This window comes from Dinoponera quadriceps, unplaced genomic scaffold (genome assembly GCF_001313825.1).
Source record: "Dinoponera quadriceps isolate SergipeBrazil2010 unplaced genomic scaffold, ASM131382v1 scaffold946, whole genome shotgun sequence".
NCBI classification, from domain to species: domain Eukaryota; kingdom Metazoa; phylum Arthropoda; class Insecta; order Hymenoptera; family Formicidae; genus Dinoponera; species Dinoponera quadriceps.
Window position 1 is genome coordinate 431,389 of NW_014555069.1, and position 26,031 is coordinate 457,419.

Sequence of the window (26,031 nt, forward strand, 5' to 3'; positions counted from 1 at the left end):
TAATGCTTTTTTTTTTTCTTTTGATGATGATTATATTGTATCCTAGTCCAAATTATACGATACGAGATTTTATCTGATTCTAATATCACATAACAGATCTTAAAGAGTTGGTAGGAATGTTGTAGTTATAAAACTTGCTCACTGTAATGTATCAGTTTTTCACCTCAATAAATTTACTTTTCGATCCAATTGATACTCTCTTTCATAGAGATTTCTGAAAATAAAAAAATATATAATATAATACCGACGTGTTCTTCAAAATTGCCCTCTTTTCTTTGCAAGCAAATATAATATGGAAATGATTGAGAAAACAAGTTAATCACAGATGTATATATTCTTCAAATTAACGTATAGTCTTTATTATCTATTATCTTGTTAGATTATTGGTCTTTTGCTATTTGACAATCTAATATATTTCGGCGTGTTTCCTTATACTCCAATGCTCGAAATTATTTGTATAAACAAGGCAGTAAAGAAGGTTACGCTTCCTTACTTGTCTTTGCTGCTCCATCTCAGACCACCCAATCGACAGTTGTGACCAGACAAAGGATGCATTTCGTTATTCACTGCGAATATTGATGCTACAATGTCATATTTTGCCCTTAGCGTTACGTTTTAATTTCGCGTGTTTTCAAAGTGCTGCAAAATTATAAAGCGGAACGTGATCACATTACTTGTATACTTTCTGCCCAATTTCAGATCCTATTTGAGAAGCTTATCCTATTTTATTCTATTCTTCTGACCTTTCTAATCCTATTTTTTAAGTAACTGTTATACTGTGTGCTTTATTATCTTCAACATCCATTAAAGTTATTTTGGCTGCATTTCGGTATTTACTGGTAATATTGTAAGTTCATTCCGATATATCCTGCAATAAGCTTTCGAAATGTTTCTATATAATGTCATAAATTTTGTCGTTACTTCTTACTTCAACTACTGCGATTCGTGAGGTGAAGTACCTGTTCTTTTTAACTGCACTACTGAACCAATAAGTTGGTGCAATAAGTTAGGACAAGACAAGTATATTTTGCCTCATTCTATTAGGCGAATAAATAAATACATAAACAAATTCGATGCCTTTTGTACATGAATTTGATATTTATTTACAGAAAAAAATGAATTACATGCCAATCCTGGAAATAGTCCCCATTATTTGCTAGAGTGCCTCTAATCAGAGTGGCAACATAAAGAAGGTTCCGCCATTTTCCACTTGAAATTGCACGAGAGAAAGAAATGTGTGCGGTCTCTATTATATAGACTGCGTTCTTTTTGGGCGTTCACACGCTATAAGCTCATTCTATCTTTTTTTGACAGGTAACGAACAACAAAGAATGACAGCACGTGAGTGCTCAGAAAGAACGCAGCCATAATATTATAGTCAGCTGTATTGTAAACTGACTGAAACTTTTTATCAGTACTTTACGTATAATTCCTATTCTTCAATTTATTTATAATTGGTATTAATATTTTTCATTTTAATTTGAACATTTTTTATGAATAAAAACAAATTTAAATAATAATAAATTCGAAAAACTGGCGGAAAAGAATGAAAAATGGTGAATCAAAAGTGGAATTCGTATGTTGCCACTCTGATTAGAGGCACTCTATTATTTGCAACACATTTCTGCCATCTGTCAAGCAACTGGCGAATCGAAAAAAAGATGACGGTTTTGAATCGATAAAGTCATTGCTTTTTTGATCTTCTCGGGAGATTTGAAGTGGGAATCAACCAAGTGATGTTTCAGTGACCGGAACAGATAGTAGGACAATCTGAAAGGACAAGATGAATAAGCCGCATGAAGAAGAATTTCCTAGTCCAAACTAGAGATGACTTGTAGGGTTATTTCGCCGTATGTTATCGCGCGTTATCGTACAGCAGAATCACATATTCATCCAAAGCAGAATAAATCATTTTAGTTCAGTGTGAACAGCATTTTTATTCAACTGGAACGCAAAAAGGATGCAGTGCTTCAGATATTCCTTTTCGGACGATATCGTGATAACTACTGTTTTCTGAGATTATGTCGGCAAGGCAGTCAACTATTATAGTGCTTCTTAAAACTTAAAAGTTAGCACTTTCGTATCACCATAGGGCGGGAAAAAATTTTAATTTGTACCAGAGTTATAAGACGTTAAAAGTAAAAGCACCGAATTTATTTGTACACCTAATAGTGTCTTCGATTTTCTGATTCGATCCGACTCGGATAGCGTTCCAATAATCTTTACAGTACTGTAATCTATTGGCGTTTTCGATTTGCTGACTCGACCCGATTCGGGTCGCGTTTCAGTAATCTTTGCAGTATTACAATTTATAGTTCAATTTATAGTATGTATACTACAGTTTTCAATACTGTAGTAATAGCAAGACGCTGTCCGAGTTGAGTCGAGTCAGCAAATTGAAAACATAATTTATTGCACAAATTCAACAGTGCAGTTAAAAGACTAATGACGGCGTCTATGGAATAGTTGTCGCTCATAGGCCGGTATTTATTTCAGATCTTATATATAAGATCGTCTTATGTTCATCTTCAGATGTTGTAGGGCTCATTTCATTAACTACGAAGTGTTTGAAGATAACTTTGAGACGGTCTTAAATATAAGATCCGACTATGAATACCGACTATAGATACGCAACCACAGACAACAGGGAATATAAAGTTGTTGTAAGTCGTAAAGATGCAGAAAAAGCACGACGAGGTACCAATGCCATTAATGTAATAATGAATTTCAATATTTTTATAAATGTAAAAACACTACTGATGAGTCACTATCTGGGGACTAAACACCTCGCGAACTTTGATACCATCATGATTTTCTGATCCATTTCAGTATTACAGGTTTGGAATTTAGCTTTCCAGCCACTCTAAGGAATAAGATAGATTATATTAGCTAAATCGGAAAGTTCCATCCGTTTTTTTGTAAAAAATACATAAATCAAAATATTGTTCATCGTTAGTGATGATTTTTTCCCATCTTTCGGGCAGCAAGCGAATTCCGCGACGAAAGAATCTCATTTTTGGAGGCTATCCAATCAGAGATCCATTTTTCGACGTCTTCATAAGAATTGAAGCGTTCCTCAGCAAGTGCGTGTGCCATCGACCGAAACAAGTGGTAGTCGGAAGGGGCACAGTCTGGTGAATAAGATGTATGGGGTAGCACTTCCCAGCGAAGTGCTTCTAACGTTTTCTTGACAAGTTTTGTGGCGTGAGGCCGAGCGTTGTCATGAAGTAAAATCACTTTATGTTGTCTCGTTTCATATTCTGGTCGTTTTTCGTCCAATGCTCGGCTCAAACGGATAATTTCTTCTCGGTAGAGATGCCCTGTGATTGACCAGATTTCAACAGCTCATAGTACACCACTACATCTTTCTGATCCCACCGAATACAGATTATTCTTCTTTTCAGCCTTTTTAGCCTTTCTAGCCCATTCTAACCTTCTTTCCATGGATATTCCGCTTTGGCGACGATGTTGAGGATTGGCCGGGGTCGCAAATTGTTTTTCGACGTTTGGGATCGAAATTAAAATGTACCCATTTTTCATCTCCAGTGATGATACGATGCAAAAACCCTTTTCTTCGTTGTCTAGCAAGCAGAATTTCGCACATGGTTTCTCGCCTTTCAATGTCTCTTAGCTTCAGTTCATATGGGATCCATTTTCCTTCCTTGCAGACCTTGCCCAAGGCTTTCAAACGGTTGGAAATGACAGATTGAGCATTTAATTGATTGATCACAATTTAATGCTTCTACAAGTTGTTTTTGCGTTTGAGATAGGTCTTCATCCACCAATGCTTGCAATTCTTCGTCTTCGAATGCTCTTGGCCATCCAGAACGCTCTTTGTCCTCCACATCAAAATCACCACTTTTAAAGTGTCGAAACCATTCTCTGTATGTTGTTTTATCGGAAGGAGCACTATCACCATAAACTTCTACAAACATTCGACGAGTTTCAGCTGCAATTTTCTCCCATTTATAGCGAAAGATTAACACTTCGCGCAAATGACGCTTATTTGGCTCAAATTTCGACATTTTCATATACACATAACTACCTATATTATTTTGAGCAAAATAACCGTTTTTTTTAAGTTTTAAAAGTTATTTTCAAACTTCATTATTGCGGATATCATTCTGTTATTACTATTTTCGGTAAATCGACTATACATTTGTGAAAATGGGACGTTTGTATCAGCGGACTGTGCTGACGTCACACTTACAGTACTGATATTTCGAAACGTAACCATATTGTATATCTAGACCGAAGCTGTGTTCCGACATTCACTGCCAGTACTGAAAATCTATAATTCATATTTATTACATTTATTACAGATTTTCAGTACTGGCAGTGAATATTAGAACGTAACCCGTGTGTTAAGAAATAGGGGTCGAGGTGCACGTAGAAAAGGATGCACTCTAATTTGTGCCTTTTACGTTTTCTCTCGTTCGCGTGACTCTCTATGCTCAAATAAAAGCAAACGCTCAGTCAGGATATACCGATTTGTATTCTGAATATGCTTACAACGATGTTAGCGCGTTAACAAGTCAACTTATTAGTAATTCTGAATAGGAATTTCTGAATACAAATTGCTATAAACAGCATGATTATCGACTTTTCCTAACAGCCACTGTTATCACCGTGTCAAGGATATAACCAATACTGAAAATGCTCACATTTCTTGTCTTGTTAGCGCGCTAACACGTTTGTAAATATATTCAGAATATGGGCAACTAAGTCTATAGTTGCGGCGCTCAGCCTCAAGACCCGTTAATATTATGAAATCTGTGAGGGAGGTTTCCTAATATCTGCAAATTTCTTATTGAAACAACTCTTTTATATATAATATTTGTATGTACTAACAATATACACTTACATATTATTAAAATTACAAAGTGACAATAGATTTCCACATCACCCATGGAATACTATTGCCGATGCATTTTTTTTTTTAACGATATCACATAATGTCAGTGATCCCGAGGCTGGACGTCGCGATTGTCAGTTGCGTAGTCTACCGAGCGAGCTGGTGCGGCAAGGGGTCGTTGGGAAACGTAGCCCTCGAGAATTGCCCCCGTTTATACAAATAATTCCGAGCATTGATATACGCTATATTACATGTATACTATATATAATAAACACTTATTGAGATATTTTACGCACGTTCGCGCACAGTACATATATTTAACTTACATTACTTATAATAAAAGGACAGAATCGTCGTATGAAAATAAAGTATTGAGAAGAGACAAAGATATAGAGAAAACATACAAATGCATTCACGTCAATGAAGTCCGGCGACCTTCAATTTCTTCGGCTGCCGTACTGAATTTTCAGTTTCACTGTCTGACGACTCCGATTCTGTATCGTTGTAATTACCCATGGCCATTGATTCAGATCTGGTCACTTCGCACGGCTCTATGGGGAAGTTGCCGCTGGTTGTGGCCTTCTCTAAAAAACGAACTTTACAAAACAAGGTCCATTAGAAAGGATAAATGAATAATAACTCTTCCTTCAGTTTTATGATTTTGATATCAACGTCCTCGGTTATTTCACGATGGGAAGTTTATATTATGTGCATTTATGAATGCTTAGAGTTTGTTTATTAGTATTGCGGCATCGTTGGGAAAAACAATTAGTGCTCGAACTGTACGAAATGTTCTATATTTTGCGAAAATTTACGGCAGAACAGCGAGGAAGAAGCCGTTCATAAATGAGAATAAGCAAAAACGGCTCGGTTTTGCTAAAACATATGTAAATAAGCTGATGGAGTTTTAGAAGAATATCATTTTCATACGTCTCGTACGTAGAAACGCTCTTGTGACTTAATAATCGATGACTTGCTCGTTGAGTCTGTAGGCCAATTCTATAAATTTTGTAACGACAATGTCACTAACTTAGTTGACGTATCACCGATATTTCGTCGACGTGTCTTGAGACGAATTTCGTCAGAATCATCAGACGATGAGAATATTAATTTATATCCGCAGAGAAAAAAAAAACAATGTTTGCAAACACATGTAAACGAGAAAAGAAGTGTGTTTTCTATTCTTTTATTAATCCTCTTGATATAATTTATGCGCTTAAAAAGTCGATTATATTGAGAGTACAAATTAGTATTGGGGCATTCATAACAGCTAGAGCCATCTTTTGAAAACGGACCGAACTAATTTGTACTCCCAATATCTATGACTTTTTTCCAGCTCAAAATAGACCATGATATTGGTCTCAGAAAGTAAAGCTCTCACAGAAAAGTTAACTTTTATGATGCTTAATAACAGAGAAAAGAATGAACTTCATGATAGAAGTTGTTTGAATGCACTAGGTTCAATAGTTTTTTAGATATCAACATTTGTATAAGAGGAAAATCAACTAAATAAGCGCGGGCTATTTGCGTATTATGCCTTCAAAAAATTCGAACACATTAGTCAAGCGTCTTCGGGTGGGCCGCGGATCGCAAAGTGTTAAGGCTGCTTTAACTACTCTCTGCAACTACCCTTATTTGATGATATCAGATGTGAGAAAGCGCATGCCAAGAATTCTTGTGTTATACGTTCAAATAAAAAGATATAGGAAAAGATACTATACCTTGGACTTATTTTATCTTGGACTCATGTCGATTTCAGCACTTTCTAGTGGCTTTTTTCGCTTTGCTAATGTGATAATTCATTATGTTTACCATCATAGATACATTGAACTATATAATAAACTGGAATGAGTACTGCCTTTGTTTCTGCCAGATGATCTTTTGCCGAGTATCCAAATAGAATTCTCATCTTTGTCTGTAACGTATTACTTGAGTCTATATACTATGAAAACTTAAGAGCAATAGACTATAAAGTTTTTTATATATTAGACAGAGAAGATATTCCATTTATACAGGGTGTCTCTCAGAGCCGAATATCTCCGCTTCGTGGGAGATATAGAACTCATTGAGTTGAATAAAAAAGTCCTGTACTGTTTTGCGAAATTCGCAATAATGACGGAGATAAAAGGGTTATTTTTTTAAAGGGTTACGGAAGGCGCTGCAGTTACTCGAGCTTATACCGCGGCACATCTCATCTGTCGATGGGGCGACACGACCGGTCCTTATAATCATTTCTCAGCCGACCGCGTCGAGCCGGACGGCCCCGCCTATCACATCGCGCGCGCTAGTTTGCCTATTTTCTTTAATAACTCGAAACGTTACGCGGTAGTTCGAAAAATGACTTCGACCATGTTTTTCTATTCGACCTGTATCCATTTTATATAGTTTCAGACATGTTAGTAGGTTATATAGTGGGACACCCTGTATAATTTAATACATAGATAAGAATTCTGGCGGAAAACACAATGCATTCATATTAATAAAACGAGAAAATCACTGAATAGAGCGCTGAAATCAACATGGATTCAAGGTAAAATAGATGCCAAATATCTGCTCCTATCTACAAAATGTCATTTGCGATAGATTTAACATACTTATAAAATTATCTGACCATTTTTTTTATTCAAATAATTAATAAATAGTCGCAAAATTAATTTGACATGGAACCTTTTTTTTTTAACCTCCTTTTTTCATGATTTTGTAAATGTTAATTTTACAACTATTTATTAATTGTTCGAGCAAAAGAAAAGTGTTCGCGCAATTTTATAATTGTGTTGAATCGATCGCAAATGTCATTTTGTACATGTTTTTATTTGAACATATAATGCAAGAATTCTTGGTATGCATTTTTTCGCTCCTGACGTCATTAAAAATGATAGTTATAGCAAGTAGTCAAGTATCTTAAAAATCATTACTTATGTTTCTCTGTATGATATAGTCATTAATACTTTTGGGTACTGGTTCTCGAAGGAATAAATGGAAGTTTAAAGATGATGTTCATTTAGAACTTTCTACGTTTAACCTTTTGAAGCATCCATTTTTCCTTGCATACGAATTACTTGAAACTGCCAATATATTGCAGACTTTTGGAATTCTTGATTATGAATATATAGTCAAATTTTAAAAATTTACAAAATCTAAAATATCGAGTCTCACATGGCGCACTGAAAACACAAAAATGCCCATGGAATTTTTAGTTTCAGATTCGAAATCAACGATTCCAAAAACCTACGAGAATAAATTTTCACGCAAATCAATCTATTTTTGTAATTTCGGTCATACTGGATTCGTCATTTTGAATGTTTGTATTTTTACTTCATATTCAAAATTAGTGTCTCAAAAAATTGAATACCACATTTGATATAAATCTAACTTCTTGCGATTTTGGTTTGCTTTCTTGTATTATAAAAATTCATAAATTTTAACTTTAAATTCGAAATCAGTGACCCAACAAAAACCTCTGGATATTAAATTTTAGTATATCATGTATAGGCTCATTTTTTTTATTATAATACATTTTCAAAATTGCCGCAGAAAATAAATTTTGAGATTCCCTGACTTTTCCATGCTTTTCAGACGATAGTGGAGAATTTTCCATGAACGATATGTAATCTTAAACTTAAAGATTTAAAAGTAGGGATTACAGGAAAAGTAGCTTATATTATATTATTAAATAACTTATTAGAAGAGCAACACAAACTTAAAAGTTTAGTAACATAATATAATTACAAGTACACACATTACAAGTAACATAATATAATTCTGAATAAGAATTCAGACCAACAAAAAATAAACGAATATTGGGAAAAAAATACAGTTGAGAGTATTTAACCTTTTCGTGCCTGACTTTTCTAGGAATAATTAACATCTAATTCTCTCTTATTCACGTCTTACTAAAGGTTTTTAGCGTCGTCAATTATGAATCTGTAGAAAAAATTTTCAAAATTCAAAATGGTAGGTCCAATATGACAGACCCAAATGTAAAATTTTCTTGAATTTTAATAAAATAAAACTCATATTCCATGGATTTTTAGAATCGTTGATTTGAAATATTACTTGCTTCCATACATAGATATGCCTGAAAAGTCAGATACACAAACTACAGTTTATATTCAATCAATAGAAAAGAAAAAAAAAAACGGTTTGTTTACGCACAGCGTGTAAGGTTTCATTCTATTTTATCCAGTGTTTCAAAAAATTCCACGAAATATGTATAGAATTGATTTAACATTATTTATTTACATTTTGTCAACTACATTAGATCTTGAATATGAAAATTTCGACTTTAGATTCGGTGACTTAAAAACCCTTGGAAAATGAGTTTCACTGAAATCCAATAAAATTTAGCATTTTTGTACGCTATTTTAAATTTTGGGATTTTTATTGCAAATTCGTCATCAGTAACCTCAAAAACCTATATATATATATACACATCTTTACATATACATATTTAAAGACATCTTGAGAGAAATCATATTTCTTGACAAAATTTTTACCGCATAGTTCAATTGTTTTCTAAAACAGGGAGTATTAAATTACTATTTCATTATTTGAATCAATTGCTTAACTTTTTTCATATTTAAGGTTACGTGAAGATCATAGTGTTACGCGTCGTTGGATTCGTTTTGACCTAGGCTATCATGTAGTGATAATAAAAAATATATGATTTCATTTAAAAAAACTTCGATGAGTTTGAAGTTTTGAAAAATGAACTTCAGAATAATTTTTTTCTTTATCATAATATCCCCTCCGAAACAACTAAGTCTTGCTTTGACATTTGTTCTTATAAAAAGTAAACGAAATATTTCAGATGCTCGAATTAGGTGGAACACCCTATATAAATAAACCCCCCGCGGCGCTAAGCATTACTTCGCGGGGGTGGTCAGCGCCACAGCTCTTCCACTATATTCCTGGCTTTCCTTGCCGTTCTACGCTGTTTGCTCAGGAAGGAAGGAGAGGTTCATCACTGTTCTTGTTTTCCATCTTTTTTGCTCTTCGCTGCGCAGTTTTTTTAAGGACTGTAGTGACGAAATTGCTGGTTGCATCCCAGTACCCGACTGATGTCAGCATTTTTTGCACCAGATTTTCTGGTGTAATCATTCCGCCAAATGTCCTTTCCAGTGTTTCACGGTCTCCTCTGAATCGTGGGCATTGGAAGAATATGTTTAATATGTTCCGTGATTCCACATCTTATTGGACAGTCTGGGGACTCCTCGTACCTCATCTTGTGGAGATACGCTCTGTAACACTTATGACTGGAGAGCCACCGTGTCAGGTAATAGTTAATTTCTCCGTGTTTGCGATTCATCCAACTGCCCACTCGAAGGATTAGACGATATGTCCATTTTCCTTTCACAGATGCATCCCATTTCTCCTGCCACTTTTGCAGGTCGTTCTGTCTCATCTCTTTTCGTTGCTCTTCGCGGAGCCCTAACGACATACTCCTAGCTTCATATAGGGTTCTTCTCTCTTCTGACAATATCTTGATGGACACCATTCCCACTATGATACACAGAGCGTTTTTCGACACTGTGCGGAATACGCAAGATGCCCTCAGAGCACTGAACCGATAGCCACTATTGCCACTCTTCTCCGGTATTCCTCTATTTTTTAGGGCATTTCCGCAGATGGCTATGCCATAAGTAAGAACCGAGGTCACCACCGATGCCAACAGCTTCTTTCTGTCCTGCCGCGGGCCGCCAATATTAGGCATGAGCCATGACAGCGTCGCCGCTACCCTGATTGCGTTCTCCGTAGCGTGTTCCACTTGCTGTTTGTAGGAGAGTCTCACATCAAGCATCATTCCCAAGTACCCGATATAGGTCTGAGAAGTAATGGTATGTTCGCCAATCATGAGGTCATCGTCAGCCTCTTCCTACTCGTAATGAATACAGCTTCTGTCTTATGTTCAGCCAACTTTAGTCCAACTGAACCCATCCAGGATTCGTTCGCACGTTCCGTCAAGGATGCAGTATATTTCTTCCAGGAACTTTGCAACAATCACAACTGCCGCATCATCTGCAAAAGTTATTATTTCCGCTCACTGCGGTAGTCTCAGTTGTAACAGCCCGTCATACGTGATATTCCAAAATAACGGTCCCAGTACCGAGCTCTGGGGCATCCCTCCGGTGACTCTGCACTCCCGTGGGCCACCCTCTGTGTCATATACAAGCAGCCTGTTATTTAGGCAACTCTTAACCATCCACTTTAGGTAGGCAGATATCTTCAGTCTGTATAGAGCCATGCAGATGTTTTTCCATTTGGCTAAGTTAAAGGTATTTTTAACATCGAGTGCGGTGACTAAGTAATATTGCTTTGTTCCTCCTTTCCATCTTGTACCAGAGGTTGCCTCTCTCGCTCTAACTACATGATTTATGGCATTTAACCCTTTCGCGGCGAACAGCGCCTTTAGGCGCTCAGCTATAGATGCTCATTTTCAGCGAACAGCGCCGTTCGGCGCTCAGGCAAATTTACCCGCGGTGAACGAACAGCGCCAGATGGCGCCCATCCGGAGCCGCTCTCTTCGTACGAAGGCGCTGTTCGTTTGTTATCAACAACTGCCATTAATGTCCATTAAGTTGTTTTTGACGTGCTAGCAGCATACGCTTCTTGTGCAAAGGTTTTTTTTACATAGTCAAATATTATATACACACTGCGTTCGGAACGACTCGCGTATTTGGTCCGCGCGGTCGATCTGGCATCGGCTGCTTAGAGCGCAACTCTTTCCAGAGCACTCCGCCGCGAAAGGGTTAATGTCGATCTTGCCTTTCTGAAGCCGTACTGATCATCCGCAAAGGAGTTTTTAACAGCAGCTTCAATGCGATTATAAATAATACGCTCTAAGACTTTACCCGCAGTGTCCAACATGCACAGCGGGCGATACTACGAGGGATCGTCAGGCGGTTTGTTGTCCTTGGGCAAGAGGACAAGTATGTGGCGCTTTCAACGCTCAGGGAAGGTTTCCTCTCCGAGACATGTATTGTACATATCTAGGAACATCTCTGGAGCTGCTCTGATGGCCGTCTTGAGTGCTGCACTCGGGATGTTGTCTATTCCCGGCACCTTATTGTTCCCTACTTTGTTACATGCTTGGAATAGTTCTTCACATGTAACGAAGGGAATAGTTTCATCCTCTTCTTTCTCTACTTGGTAGCTGTATTCCTACTGCTCCGGGAATAATGTTTTAACTATCTTCCTGAGCTGGTCCGGGCAGGCTGTTGCCTTGACCGGTTTCTAAGCCGAGTCATGACGACCTTGTAGGGCCTGCCCCACGGGTCGACGTCCACTTCTCCCTGCAGTTCTATCCAACTCTGTCTCTTGCTACGCTTAATGGCCTTAGTCAGCCTAGCACACGCTGCCTTATATTCCACCTCCAAAGCTGGGTACGTGACCTTCCCTATGGCTCGCTGGGCTAGCCTCCTAGTATAGTTACTTTCTCTGCAAAGCTTGGTTGTCACATCATTCCATCAGTATACCGGCGGACGAAGATTATCCTTTCCTCTTCTTGGCATAGTGGCATCGCAGGCCCTAGTTACCCTTCTCATAACTTCCTCCACTTTCTTTTCTGTGTCGGTCGCTTTGGTTTCAGCACTATCCAAAGCCAGAAGGAACACATCGTCATCAACATCCGCGCTGACCTTCCAACCATTGATTCTCGAGCTGCCCGATGGTTGCTGCCTGCATCTTCCCTGTCTTGGGATTTCCCTTGTGATGGCTCGATGATCGCTATGGGTATAAATGTCTGTCACTTGCCATTTGGCCCTTGATAAAGCTACTACAGAGGAAAGGCCAGGTCGATCACCGAACTCGCTCCTTCCTTACAGTAAGTAGGAGATCCCCCATCATTGAGCAGCACCAGGTTCAGCACGGACAGTGTCTCTAAGAGCGCTTGTCCTCTTTTGTCCGTTCTTTTACTCAATCCACCGTCCAGGCATTAAAGTCACCCGTTACCGCTTGTGGGTTTCGGTCTTTTGGCATTATCAACCAAACGGTCCCAGATCTCCTGGAATTTTTTTTGTGTCATATGAGATGGAATGTAGCAACTGTACAAGTACACGCCGTTTATTTTGACTCTCACGAAACACTCCTCCCGCCTCGTCATGAGCTCCCGTAAAGGGTACTCCTCGCAAGCAACGGCCCCACCAGAAACATTCACCATCCAAATTTTTGCATCAAGATTTCTGTATGGCTCCGTAATAATTGCTACAGTTACTTCTTCCTTTCTCACAATCTACATCAAGCAGGTCCTGTGCTGCTCCACAGAGGTTTACTTGCAGTATTTTCATTCCTCGCCTCTGGATAAGTGCCTGATAAGCTTCCATTTCCGGGACATATTGGACATTTGCTACTTCCAGTTACGTGGCAGCTAACGTCCTTGTCTTCTCCTTTACATATCATGCAGCTTGGTTCTACATTGTATTTCTCTATTTTATGGCCTTCTGCACCACATTTCAAACAGCACCTTGACCTGTCCACCGTACTTTTACAGTTGTTGAAAATATGACCATATTGTCAGCATTTATAACACTTGGTAGGCTTCATTAACTCTCGGATTCGACAGTTTATCCAGCCGACTCACAACCTGTTCGCTTCGACAATCTTTTTCGCTGCCTCAGCAGGCAACCTGACGACGGCCGTTTCGATGCCGTAGGCCTTACGGAGCAAGCGTATACAATCCCTCCCAATCCTCGTATCTTCACCAAGTGCACTTATGAGTGCCTGGTGAATCTCCTCCTTAGTGGTCACCTCGTCGAGATTTTAGAGCTCCACTGTGGTCTCATGGACTCTCCTAATCGTGATTTCTTCCCCAAGATCCCCGAGTCTCAATTATACATAACTGCGCACTTTTTGCTTGACTGGATTTCTCCAGTTATGTGTGTGTGTGTATGTGCGCGCGCGCGCGCGTGTGTGTGTGTGCAAATCATTATTTCTTTCAATAATAGACATAATGTACAAATATGTAGAGACAATGCATGTAATAAAAAGATTTTGGTAATCCTGGAATTAATAAATGTTAAAGAATTTATATAGTTTAATGTACAAAAATGTATAAAAAATAAAATATTTACTTTTAGCATCTAATTGGCCGTTCTGCTTTCTGAGATCTTCAATACTTTGCTGTGTATGAATATTTTTTTTCCTCATAGTTTGGATGTACTCTGCTGCCTTTTTTAGAATTTGTGCTCTACTCGCAGCCTTTTCTGCTTGCAACGTCGGTACAGCATTTTTTAAACTGGAGAAACTGTCTTTAATATGGTCCCGTCGTTTTCTTTCCAAAGCATTATGATGTGCTCTTTTTTCTGCCTGTATAAATAAGTTAACAGTATTAAGTAATGTTATTTCATAATTTATATTACATAATTTATATACGCACACACAAATACATATATCTATATCATATATACATATATTAGCCTTTCAGAAACTAAGCAGATCAACACCAATTTTTGTAAATTTCTTTCTTACAACAAATTTCTTGATTACAACATCAGAGCACATGACTAATGTGTTCCATTTTTCAAAATTACGGAATATATCAGAAATAGAGTTGATCAATTATGTTTAAAGAGACAATATAATACCCATTTTTGTCTTTCCAGTTTTTATACCTAAATGTGTTCTTAAATATAAACATCCTAGGTTAAGCATTTGTTTGAAATGATAATATAAGTTCAATAATTGCAATGTATGGAAGTACGCAGGAGGAAAAATTAATTACATATTTTTAACAATCACAACCGACAACTTTATTGTGACACGATATAATTGTGACCAATAATGATAATTAATGATTTGATATTCTGAAATAGAGATCTTAAACAAAGAGAATAACGTAAGACTTGCGACAACAAAATGTCTACTCAAATCCGAAAAATGATTCTCTGAGAATTCCTTGACTTTCCAGACAATTTATTAAAAATTCCAGATAAAATAAAAGTATTTTTAAATATATTTTGCAAATAAATATATATTTATTGTGCAAAATCCTTAATATTTTCCATAAAATAAAATAAAATTAAGAATCACTCGTGTTTCAATTGCCAAATTTGAAGAATTTTAAATAAATTGTAAAGATTCTAAAAAATAAATAATTTATGTTGAATGAAATTTCCAAATTTTATTTCCAAAAATTATGAACAAAAAATTATGTAATACATAACCGATATAAAATGCAATTTTCATAAATCTATTAAAATAAATGTTTCAACTAAACAAAATTGCACCTAACATGAAATCATTGATTTCAATATTGAATTAGTTGCAAAATCAGTGTGCTTTAAACATCAAAGCAGTTAAACGTTTAAATTATATATGTAGATATAAAGCAAGAGAATTTATTATAAACATAAAAAAGTGCTAATATTTAAATATTAAGCAGAAACGACCTTAAATATATACATATATGTTCAGAATATTAATAAATCTGTGTGTCTGTGACTTATATAGTGCTATTTCTTATTAATTAAAATTAATTAAAAATTAAGTCGAAAAATTCTAAACTATTTTTTTCTGTGATTCTTAATAGAAGAAGACATTATTAAACAAAATTTAGTCAATCGCACAATATTTGTCTATATACAACACGATAATCTAACTTGCAGACAAATGTCCATTTAAAATTTCACGATTTTCAATAAAATCTTTGAAAATTCCATGATTTTTCCCAGTATAAATAAATTCCCTGAGAATTCCAGGTTTTTCCAGATAATAAACATCTTGAACAAGATGAAAATCTTGTAAGTTCTATGCAAACAAACGTACGTGGAACAGCGAGAATAAATAGGAAAGAAATGCCTCGGGAAATAAAATTACTCAAATTAGAAAAAGGAGAAGCTGTTGTATTTTCTACAACAGATATGGCGGTCATAAAGTAGAAAGATAAAAAAGATGTTGTTTTATTAACAACTATGCATAACTTAGATTTTGCCGAAACGGAGAAAACAAACCGATATATCGGACAAAAAAAAATTTAAACCAACAAGATTACAATAAGAATATGGGTGGAGTTGATGTTGGCGATCAAATGTTAAGCAAATTTCACACTATGCGAAGATGTAAAAAAGCCTTATAAAAAAATTTTATTTTACTTCATAGACATGATGTTACTAAACAGTTACATAATTTTCAAAAACAATAAAAAAGATCGAGCTTTTCATGTTTACAAGTAAAGATTAGCCGAAGAAATTATTGAAAAATATTTAGCAAATGTAAGAGTAAGAGAGACATCATCTATCAATGATTCGTTAACACGATATACTGGCCGGCATTTTTCTATACGGATACCTCCAACACTAGCAAGGGGGAATAAAACATCAAAGCAATGCATTGTATGCTTATCTATGTTACTTCGAAAAGAAATAGTTTTTAAATGCGATGTTAGCATTATGTATCAATCATTTTAAAAAATACCATGTTAAATAAACTCTACGAACTATTAGGAAGTCATTTACTGTAGAAGTTAACTGTGTACTGTAGAACGAGTGTACTGTATAAATTAACGAAAATAATAAAACTGCCGATATACGGCCGCGTGCGGTGATATGGGCCAACCGTCAGTTGAACGCCATTGATGTCTGAACACAGAAACTTAAGTAGAGTCATGATGCAAATGGGTTAAAGACGTTTTAAAGACATTTTACACATGTCTTATGTCCCAAATTTAGACATATGTTATCTGGAATTATTAACTGTGATTGGTTAATTTCTTTGTTGTGTACTTCAAATAGGAATTGCTGATTTTTTTATCTCATAACTTAGAACAAGATATAATGTCACTTAATGCTTAAGTTTAATATTTACGTTCACTTAAAGCAAGATTGCAAACAAGGCCTAAATCGATAGCTTTAGGAGAAATAAATAAATACATCCAAATGAGCATTGAAGCTAAACTAGAATAGATTTTAACCTTTTCTCTGTGTACAGGTGTATAATCACACCTCAGACTATTTTTTTTATTAAATTTTTTAACTATTTTATACCTATCTTTTTAAGAATCAATAAAATTTCACAAATACTTACGTAGCCAAAGTTTTTTCTTTATATTTTGCGTTAAAAATGCATGGGATGTTATTACACTCCTGTATACAGTTAACATTAAAATATTTGTACACAGAGAAAAGGTTAAACGTTAAAGTAGGAACATATTATATTTTGATAGTTTTCGAGTCTGTTTTCTATTATTGCACTAGTTATTCGTTCCTCTCTTTCTTGAGATTTGGTGGAAAAGAGAGAATTAGTGCAAGCCAGCGCAGTAATAGAAAACATTCATTATTGAGATTATTGTTTTCGTGATAACACTGTATTACAATATCACCATAAAGTTTAAACAAAGGAAAAAATGAAGCGATAAAAAACCCGTTCTGTACAAGTGATTTACAGATTCTATTATCTGCAAAACAAAAGATTATAAATTTACTATAGAAAAAGTTTCACCTGAGAACAATATTGCGTGTTGTTGGAGTGCCTAAGTCTGGTATCTGAGTCGTCACCATCCTAAAGACAAAGTTTGATCAGAGAGAGGATTCTTCTAAGGTTTCTCATAATGTTACTTACATCACTTTCTATGTCGATATCGCGATCGTCATCGCTCATGTTGCTCAGACGAAGATTAAAAAAATCAACAAAGAAGTAGTTATCACGATGATACAAACCACAACCTAAGCACAGAACACTACCTTCCTTCGATAAATACCTCCAGAAGTCTGATCTAAAGGTTTATTCCCAACATTATGTAAGCCCTTATTATAGGTCTGTTCATTTTCGCTGCACCGCTGAATTAGTGCAATAAGTTGAAGTGAGAAAACATATACTTGTCTTGATTCAACTTATTGCACTAGTTCAGCGGTGCAGCAAAAACGAACAGACCTTATGGCTTCTGCCCACAGAGCGCAGCAACACTTGCCACGTGGCAAGAAGCGATGCAGTAGTCAATCAACGTGCCGTTTTTCCGAGAACTGAAAGAAGAGTTTATTGGCTGCCGCATCGCTTTTTGCCGATATTGATAAGATTGGATTGAAATTTAACTAGTCAAAACAAAGTTCATTAAACTTAAGTTAGTCACAAGAAACAAAATGTCCCTAATGCATGTCTGTTCCATGGCGATTTTGATTAAAGCCAGCAGCAAACGATGCTTGTTTCGTGCTGAATTGCTTGCTGCATAAAAATACTGCGTTCTGATTGGTGCATTTCCAAAAATGGATGACAATATACCAATCAAAACAGTATTTCCATCCAGCAAACAATCTAGTGCGAAAATAAGCATCGTATACTGTTGGCATTAAGCCCGTATCAGACTATGGATGAGGGATTGTGATTGCGGATTGAAGATTAAGGATTGTCCAATCACACTATAATTGCGATTTGGATTGCGATGGAGTTATCCTGTATTCACAAACATAAAAATGCCATATTAAAGAAAAAAATAAATCAAAATATCATAAATGAAGAAATATTAATATTCTTATTTTGCTATTAATAACAACAAAAAGGGGAAAGAAACGTAGAAAAAATACAAACGAATTCTTGGCCGGTATTCTGATCTTTCTTTTATCGATAAAATGTGATTTCTTAGCCAATCAGATGGTTCCTTATAGGATGGTTCCTCCAACGAGAAAAAAAATTAATTGGTAAAAAGTTAATATCATTAAACAAATTGTGACTTTTATTACATAATGTCTTATTTACTATAATTTTCCAATAATGACAAATGATTTGCAACGAAGTTGAAATTACAAAAATAGTATGTATTACATATAAATAGAGATTAATATTTCTGTGAAACTTTTATTATAAACTGTAATCTTACTTAATATCATTCGATATTTCCAAGGATTCTCACAAGCCAAGGCATAAAATCTTCTAACATCATACAAGTTACCTCTGGCGCAGCAGATTTGTTGTGATTTATAACAATCAATTTCTTCACATTAAACATTCTGTACAGTGCCTCTCCAATTCTCTCTCAGTAATTTTTTCACAGGCTGACATGCCAAATTACTCCGGAAGCTCTGCTGATATTTTTTCAAAGTCCTAGTCCTCGCTATTTTTGCCATACTTAATGCTAAGCCACGTGAAATTTATGAGATTACACAGGTTACTCAGCCGTTCGTAATGCACGTCAAACCTAATGACATCGATTGCTTCGAGAAAATAGTATGATTGATTTGCATTGGGTAAGTGGGAAGTACCATCCTTATTTGAATCTATCCAAAAATTGGAATATTTGAACTTCACTCTGCCTCTGCGATGTGCAATAAAGATACATACCGGCCCCGGGAAACGTACCAATCACAGGAAGCATATCGACTCTGGTAACTTACCGCTCTCCGGAAACTTATCGACTATAGTAACTTATCGATCTCCGGAAACTTATCGACTCTGGTAACTTATCTATTCTCGAGTACTTATCGACCTCAAGAAATTTAACTTATCCACTATTGATCAGTTTTTATTGTAACAGATTTTATTCTAACATTGAACGGCAGTGTCGCTCTCTCATATTGACATTTCTTGAGCTTCTTGATTTGTCACGGACTCTGTCACAGATTGAAACTGCAATTTTAGGGTCTACAGCGCAACTGTAAGTAGAATACATCACGTTTACAATTCTAGTCGAAACAATAGTTTGTACGGAGGCCTTAACTTTGCCATGTTGACATAGTCAATAAACAGCTATGTTACGAATGCTTCTAATGCATATGTAAAAATTAGGTTCTCTTTTGTATGGTTTAGATAGTCTAGTGAAGAAAGGAAAAGATCTGGAAAAAAAATGAATAATCGCAATGTGGAAATAAAAAGTAGACTGCAGGATATTGATTCTGCTATCTCGAAAGCTAAACAGCTAAGTGGATCGAACAATGCAATTGTAATAAAACAACATGATACTTTCTTTAAAGCTGCAGAGGGACGATTAAAAATACGACAATTTGAGGTAAGTTTAATATCTTTACGTATTTTTTCTTTCAAATAAAAATGCACACTTTTGCAACTTGCACACTGTTGCACTTTGTGAAACAAATAACATTCTTCATCTAGTTTGTATGGGTTTATCCATTATATATACATATACATACACATGTGTGTATAAATGTGTTTATTTGTATTTACATTTATATTTATATATTTATAAACATACCTATTTCTGGAAATATAGTAAATAAAAAAAAACATATAAAGTAACATACAAAAGTTAAATTGTTTGATGAGGAGGATCTAACACTTTACACCTTTCATCTAAGTGTGCGAATGTTTTAAAAACTTGAAAGATGACTTTTTAATTATAATTTTTTAAGTTCGGAAACGTCCAATATTTTCCATTTTTCCACGGTTCCTTTCCACAGATGAATGAAAAAGAAAATTGCGGAAAATCTGATTTTTCAATTTTTTTCCACGAATTTGTTCGGTTTCATTCCAAAATGAAAAGAAAGAAATGTTTTTTTAAAACTATATACACCTAATGTATTATTTTTACGTATTCTATGTATTTATTTATATCAAATATTTTAAGATAATTTAATTTTCGCACGTAATTTTTATTTCATCTTTTTTTCTCTTTATATGCAGGATAATACAAAAATATATAATAAAGATAATAAAAAAATTTTTATTTTATCTTTTTTTCTCTTTATCTGCAGGATAATACTGCAGAGTATATCTTTTATAAGCGACCCAACGTACTAGGACCCAAGTTGTGCAGTTACAATAAAATAACTCTAAACACGGATACTACTGAATTGCTATTGAATATTTTATCAGAATCTATGGGAGTGGTAGGGGTTGTCAAGAAGATTAGGCAGTTATTTATTGTTGGACAAACTCGAATACATATTGACCAAGTCGATGGTTTAGGGAATTTTGTAGAACTTGAGGTGTGTAAGTCTTTATTTTATATTGCATAACTTTGTACACACTGTTTCAAAATTTTAATAATACATAATATATATAATATTATATTGATATATGTTATTTTTAATATTAATAAATAATATTGATTCACAGGTAGTCTTACAGGAAGATCAAGATGTAGAAACTGGACAGAAAATCGCTAATGATTTGATGCAAGCATTGTCTGTAACAAATGATGATTTGATAGCCGAAGCCTACATAGATTTACTTAACAAAGCAAATGTGCAAGTATAGTACTTATATATGTAAACTTATATATGTAATATTATATAGTACTTATATATATAAATTTGTGCCTTCCTGAAATAATATGTAAAATAAGTAAATTATTAATCCAGGAAATTATATTGAAATACATATATTTTTACAAAATGTTTTTATATACAGATGGTTTTGTATAAAACAAAACAAAAAAAATGTCTAATGCTAATAAGAGTTATTGTAAGATGTTTTTAGCCGTTTGATAAACAAGTGAAATATCGAGTCGGATACAGCTGGATTAGACGTCTTTTGTAATACTTTGCCAATGCTAATGCGCGCGAATTGTATTCAAATCGATTGGAAGTGTTCAAATTATTCCAATTTGAAGAGATTCGATTAATTCACCCATTTCTAATACATTAAAATACACATATGTACTTATATTGTTAAGTATTTTGAATAATCCGCACATTAAGATGTATCAAGCATTTTTACGGGTTTTCTGCCTTCTTTTTAAAATTCGGTAACGTCGCCAAATTGAGTTTCTCGTCCGTCGAAGAACCTTGGCCAAATCGGAATATTTACACTTTTCATCGAGAGATGGATTGTTTTCCAGATGATCTAATATCCTTTCATCCTCTTCAGGTGTATACCTAGCAATTTTAATTTGTATAATTTCAGTCGATATTCCATTATTAAAAGAAATTTATATGTTTCTTATTTATAAAATAATACATGTAACAGTAATTATTTTTAAACGATTTTGTAGAAATATAATGGATGAGAAATTACGATAATTATACATGACAATATTTTGCTAACTTACCTTGTTTGTATATTGTTTTCATACAAATTTTTAAATCTATGGTAAACACTGTACAAAGTCCTATTTGGTAAACCATTAGCCAAAAATTGTACAAACTTCCGTCTTTGTGAGATATGACGTATGTGCATAGTTCCACCTTTTCTCAACTGCAGAAACGGTTTGCAATTTGTTTCATCCCAATTATGTAACTGTTTCAAAATATGCAATATAAGCATCCTTTTATATGTTCAGCACTTAGATTACAAGCATTTTCATAATTGTTAAAAAAAAAATATCCTCATATGTATGCACTAACCGTACAAAATCTCTTCCAATTGCGAACGATAATTTGGTCTTCCTCGACAGAATATGTACCCTTCTTAAGTGGCACTATTTGCTGGAATTTCTCCATTATTTCTCTCGATGGTATGTGTGATCCTGCTCGTGTCTCAATCTGATGCTGTGGTGGTACTTCGTGTTCCAATTGTACAGACAGATTGAATAATCTCTGCGATGAAAAGTAATCGTATATTTGATAAGTTGTTATATTAAATGGTTGCATCCAACAGAAAAATCAGTTTGGTAAGTGCTTTGTCACCAGCAGCTTTGCAACTGTTACAAGATTTTCGGCTGAACAATACTTGACACGGTTTGTATTTCTCCACCATATTTATTAAACAGTATTCATTATTTCTTCCAATCTACTTTTAATACACTGCTTAGGATTTCTCATATATCCAAAATGTTTGGATAACTCTGACCAAATTCTGATTAAGTTAATAATCCGATAGTTAATAGAAAACAATTCAAAATCACTGTAAATTTCCATAATATTACCTGCTTTATCCTACTAGTAGAAATTACTAACTTTTCGATTATTGTTAAACAAGTCACACAATTGAAAATCGATGTTGGAATATTCTTCTTATTATTACTAGTCGATTGATTTTATCGGTTTTTGCTGAAAGTCATCTTCAGTAAACATGTTGGAGAAACATGAATTTTTCGTTCGGCAGATCTTGCAACAGTTAGAAAGCTCTTACTAAATTGCTCTTTTTGTTAAAAGCTGTCAATTTATCTCGTCTATTACCATTTCATCTATTCTACGTAATCTCTCCGCTAACAATATTCTCTTCGCTTCATATGTCACATCGCTATAGTATTCCGGTTCCTCACATTTGATATTTGCATTAAAATCATCATCGTTACATGACACATTGTTGATATTTTTATCATCAGTTTTTTGATCGAGCTCCATATCCTTTGACTTTTCCATTATATATAGAAGAAAATGTTTCAAAATACATAACAACAACCTAACCTCATCAAACACGTCTAATTGACCTTTGCTCTATCTCCATATCGATTACAAGCCACTCAATAAAGTTCCAACACCATTCAATATTAGTAAGATGTGGGTACAGAAAATGCACTCTGCCAAGATAAAATGACTTCGTCAAAAACAATCGGTTCTACACAAACAAATTCTCGCGAGCACGCACGGCTAAACTAAGGTCTGTTCTTTTTCGCTGTACCGCCGAACTAGTGCAATAAGTTGAGGTGAGAAAACATATACTTGTCTCGCTTCAACTTATTGCACTAGTTCAGCGATGCTGCTAAAAAGAATAGGCCAATGAATTCTCCCTTAAGCCCGTGTCTGACTACGAATTGGAGATTGAAAATTGACCAATCAGCTTAAAGTTCGTTAAATTTCACTAAGCTTGAATTCAGTTAGCTTTGTACTGATTGGCCAATCTCAATCCCCAATCCGATACGGGCTTTAGGCGTGCCAAATGAGAGAGAGTCATGGCTGCCGATAATCACTCTGACATCGTTCCCTGATAAAGTCGGAGGCGTTCCTGTCGTTGTTGATTCTCAAGCAGCAAGCGATTAATTCGAGCGGCGAAGATGTCGACAGACTTTTACATACGCTACTATGTCGGCCACAAGGGCAAGTTCGGTCACGAGTTTCTCGAGTTTGAGTTTCGGCCAGACGGCAAGCTGCGTTATGCCAATAATTCAAACTACAAGAATGATACGATGATCCGCAAGGAAGCGTATGTGCACCAATGTGTGATGGAGGAGCTGAAGCGGATCATCCAAGACTCGGAGATCATGCAGGAGGACGACTCGCTGTGGCCGCAGCCCGACCGTGTCGGCCGGCAAGAACTGGAGATCGTGATCGGCGATGAACATATATCGTTCACCACCTCCAAAACTGGGTCTCTCCTGGACGTCAACCAGTCGCGCGATCCGGAGGGATTAAGATGCTTCTATTATCTCGTGCAGGACCTCAAATGCTTGGTGTTCTCACTGATAGGACTGCACTTCAAGATAAAACCTATATAATATCTCGCGCGCTGGAATATTGTAACGTTAGCATAATGATGAGCCTTATTCTAATAAAATTTCTTATAATAACAAAGTACGAAGCCATTTCTGCACTCCTCGTATTCGCGAGAGAAGTATGAGTAGCTGTGTGTTTTTACGCAAGCTCCGCGCTGATGTCGCATCTCACCTAACCTAACATCTTTCGTCCGAAAAGTATACAAACAGCGAGCTATCGGTTCCTCGAATCGTAGATCCAAAATAGACCGTACAACTTATTCTCAAGTAAGTACACTCGATCGATGCCTCTTCATCCGTGAGACATGATTTAAATGGCTGTTTTACACTGACAGAAGATAGTTCGGTGATAGATTACGTATGTTTTGTGAGTCATCTTCCATCTAATAAACTTTATTTGAGTGTCAGATGAAACTTACAAATATCACCGATTAACAAGTAAACGTCGATATTGCGTATTACATGTAAACGGATATTATCATCGAGTAATATCTACAAGCGTTTTATCAAACTATTACTCATAAATTTTGTATAATCGACGCATTAGCTACACACTCCGTTAGCTTTGATATAAAGGTAATAAACTATTGTTAAAGTGGGTAAATTTTAACATACGTGCGTCTGCTTTTGTCACAAGCAAGTACACGAATAAATATTATAAATATATATCGCAATTTTTTCTATGTAATTTTATATCATTATTTCTAACCTAACAAACAATTTTCCACTCGTGATTTGTGCAAATGTTTGACAAATATAGTATATTTTTCATTGAATGCAATAAGTTTTGAATGTAGTGACATTTCTGTAGATTGTTTTGTGGTGATACAGTAATTTTAATTATAGGTACAATATGTCCAACGAACAGGACTTGCCGAGGAATATGCCAAAGAAGGAAAATTTTGGTCAGAAGGAACAGGAAGAAGGACGTGTCGTTATAGACACTGTTCATGGAAGATTTAGGAAACTAGACGACACTGCCGACAGTACTCGTCGAATATACATCCTTTGTTATGATTGCAATAGCGAAATTGCGTGGGATAATATCGCTATAAAGAATCATTTCAATAAAACGCACCATTCGTATCGTTTTTGTCGCTACTGCCGTGGCAAAGTATTTATATATCGAAAAGTAGCTATAGTGGATGGTAACGAGACTTCAGAGGAAATTATATATCATGATTGCGTTTAAAAAATGATATGTGAAAGTATCTTCCAAATATGAGACGGGAAATCTCAAGTGAAAACAAGGTACAATTGCCTCTCTGATAAACTTTGATTAATGAGTTAGACATTAATCAGACTTCCTATATCATAATTATAGATATAATCTAGTAATTTTTATAATCACCTTTTAATTATAATAGTAGTAATTATCTATAATGATATATTTAATATGTCATATATTGAATAATATTTTATATCATGTTATATTTTTTTTAATGTTACACATAAGTACTATGAACAAATAATTATTGATGACTTCATAAGTCGTCTATCTTTATACACACACGCGCGCGCATATTTATAATAATAAGTACAAAGATATTACAGATTATTAGTGCTCATAATAATTTAAAAAAAACTTAATGATATTTGTGGGACCTGTAAATTCCTTAAGATAATACATTTTGTGTCGTTTATAGTCCATTTCTAAACATATTTTGGAATTATAATTCTTTTTTCATAATACAGTGTAACACACATTATATACAAATTCAACATGTAACAACGTTGTAACAAAGGGAAGGAATGAAAGTTGATTTTTCAACGTGAATCCTTGTAAAGATCTGACATATGAGAATATTTTGCTACTAATTGCAGTTTTTTTTTTTTATAAGGACTTACATGAGAAAAAGAAAGCATAAGAAAAAAAAATTATTTAAAAGTTAAAAATGAAAAAGTTAAAAGTGAAATTTAT

General features: G+C 35.1%; 4 protein-coding genes across 7 annotated transcripts; 2 read left to right on the top strand and 2 right to left on the bottom strand.

Annotated features, from left to right (window-relative positions):
* Window positions 1-12: 12 nt before the first annotated feature.
* LOC106742948 (protein max) lies at window positions 13-17,645 on the bottom strand. 4 transcript variants are annotated; one of them, XM_014616325.1, is made up of 5 exons: window positions 17,408-17,637; window positions 17,288-17,347; window positions 13,924-14,158; window positions 5,260-5,451; window positions 13-214 (listed from the first exon to the last, which is right to left on the bottom strand). In XM_014616325.1, exons 1-4 carry the CDS (start codon window positions 17,444-17,446, stop codon window positions 5,273-5,275), a joined length of 513 nt encoding a protein of 170 aa, XP_014471811.1. In that variant the 5' UTR covers window positions 17,447-17,637; the 3' UTR covers window positions 13-214; window positions 5,260-5,272. The 4 variants fall into 4 exon arrangements, 3 of the variants coding, with proteins under 3 accessions (XP_014471811.1, XP_014471810.1, XP_014471809.1); XM_014616324.1 differs by lacking the exon at window positions 13-214 and adding an exon at window positions 1,499-1,770; XR_001374301.1 differs by lacking the exon at window positions 13-214 and adding an exon at window positions 6,577-6,770 and having other exon boundaries at window positions 5,367-5,451; window positions 17,408-17,645.
* Window positions 17,646-19,327: 1,682 nt separating this feature from the next.
* On the top strand, window positions 19,328-21,058 carry LOC106742947. The gene is made up of 4 exons (XM_014616322.1): window positions 19,328-19,433; window positions 19,586-19,784; window positions 20,488-20,721; window positions 20,852-21,058. Exons 2-4 carry the CDS (start codon window positions 19,623-19,625, stop codon window positions 20,990-20,992), a joined length of 537 nt encoding a protein of 178 aa, XP_014471808.1. The 5' UTR covers window positions 19,328-19,433; window positions 19,586-19,622; the 3' UTR covers window positions 20,993-21,058.
* Window positions 21,059-21,103: 45 nt separating this feature from the next.
* On the bottom strand, window positions 21,104-23,365 carry LOC106742945. Its single transcript, XM_014616319.1, has 4 exons — window positions 22,855-23,365; window positions 22,081-22,272; window positions 21,786-21,973; window positions 21,104-21,612 (listed from the first exon to the last, which is right to left on the bottom strand). The coding sequence occupies exons 1-4, from the start codon at window positions 23,038-23,040 to the stop codon at window positions 21,441-21,443; spliced, it is 738 nt and encodes a 245-aa protein (XP_014471805.1). The 5' UTR covers window positions 23,041-23,365; the 3' UTR covers window positions 21,104-21,440.
* Window positions 23,366-23,549: 184 nt separating this feature from the next.
* Window positions 23,550-24,189, top strand: LOC106742949 (protein mago nashi homolog). Its single transcript, XM_014616326.1, has one exon. It carries the CDS (start codon window positions 23,673-23,675, stop codon window positions 24,111-24,113), a length of 441 nt encoding a protein of 146 aa, XP_014471812.1. The 5' UTR covers window positions 23,550-23,672; the 3' UTR covers window positions 24,114-24,189.
* Window positions 24,190-26,031: the final 1,842 nt, after the last annotated feature.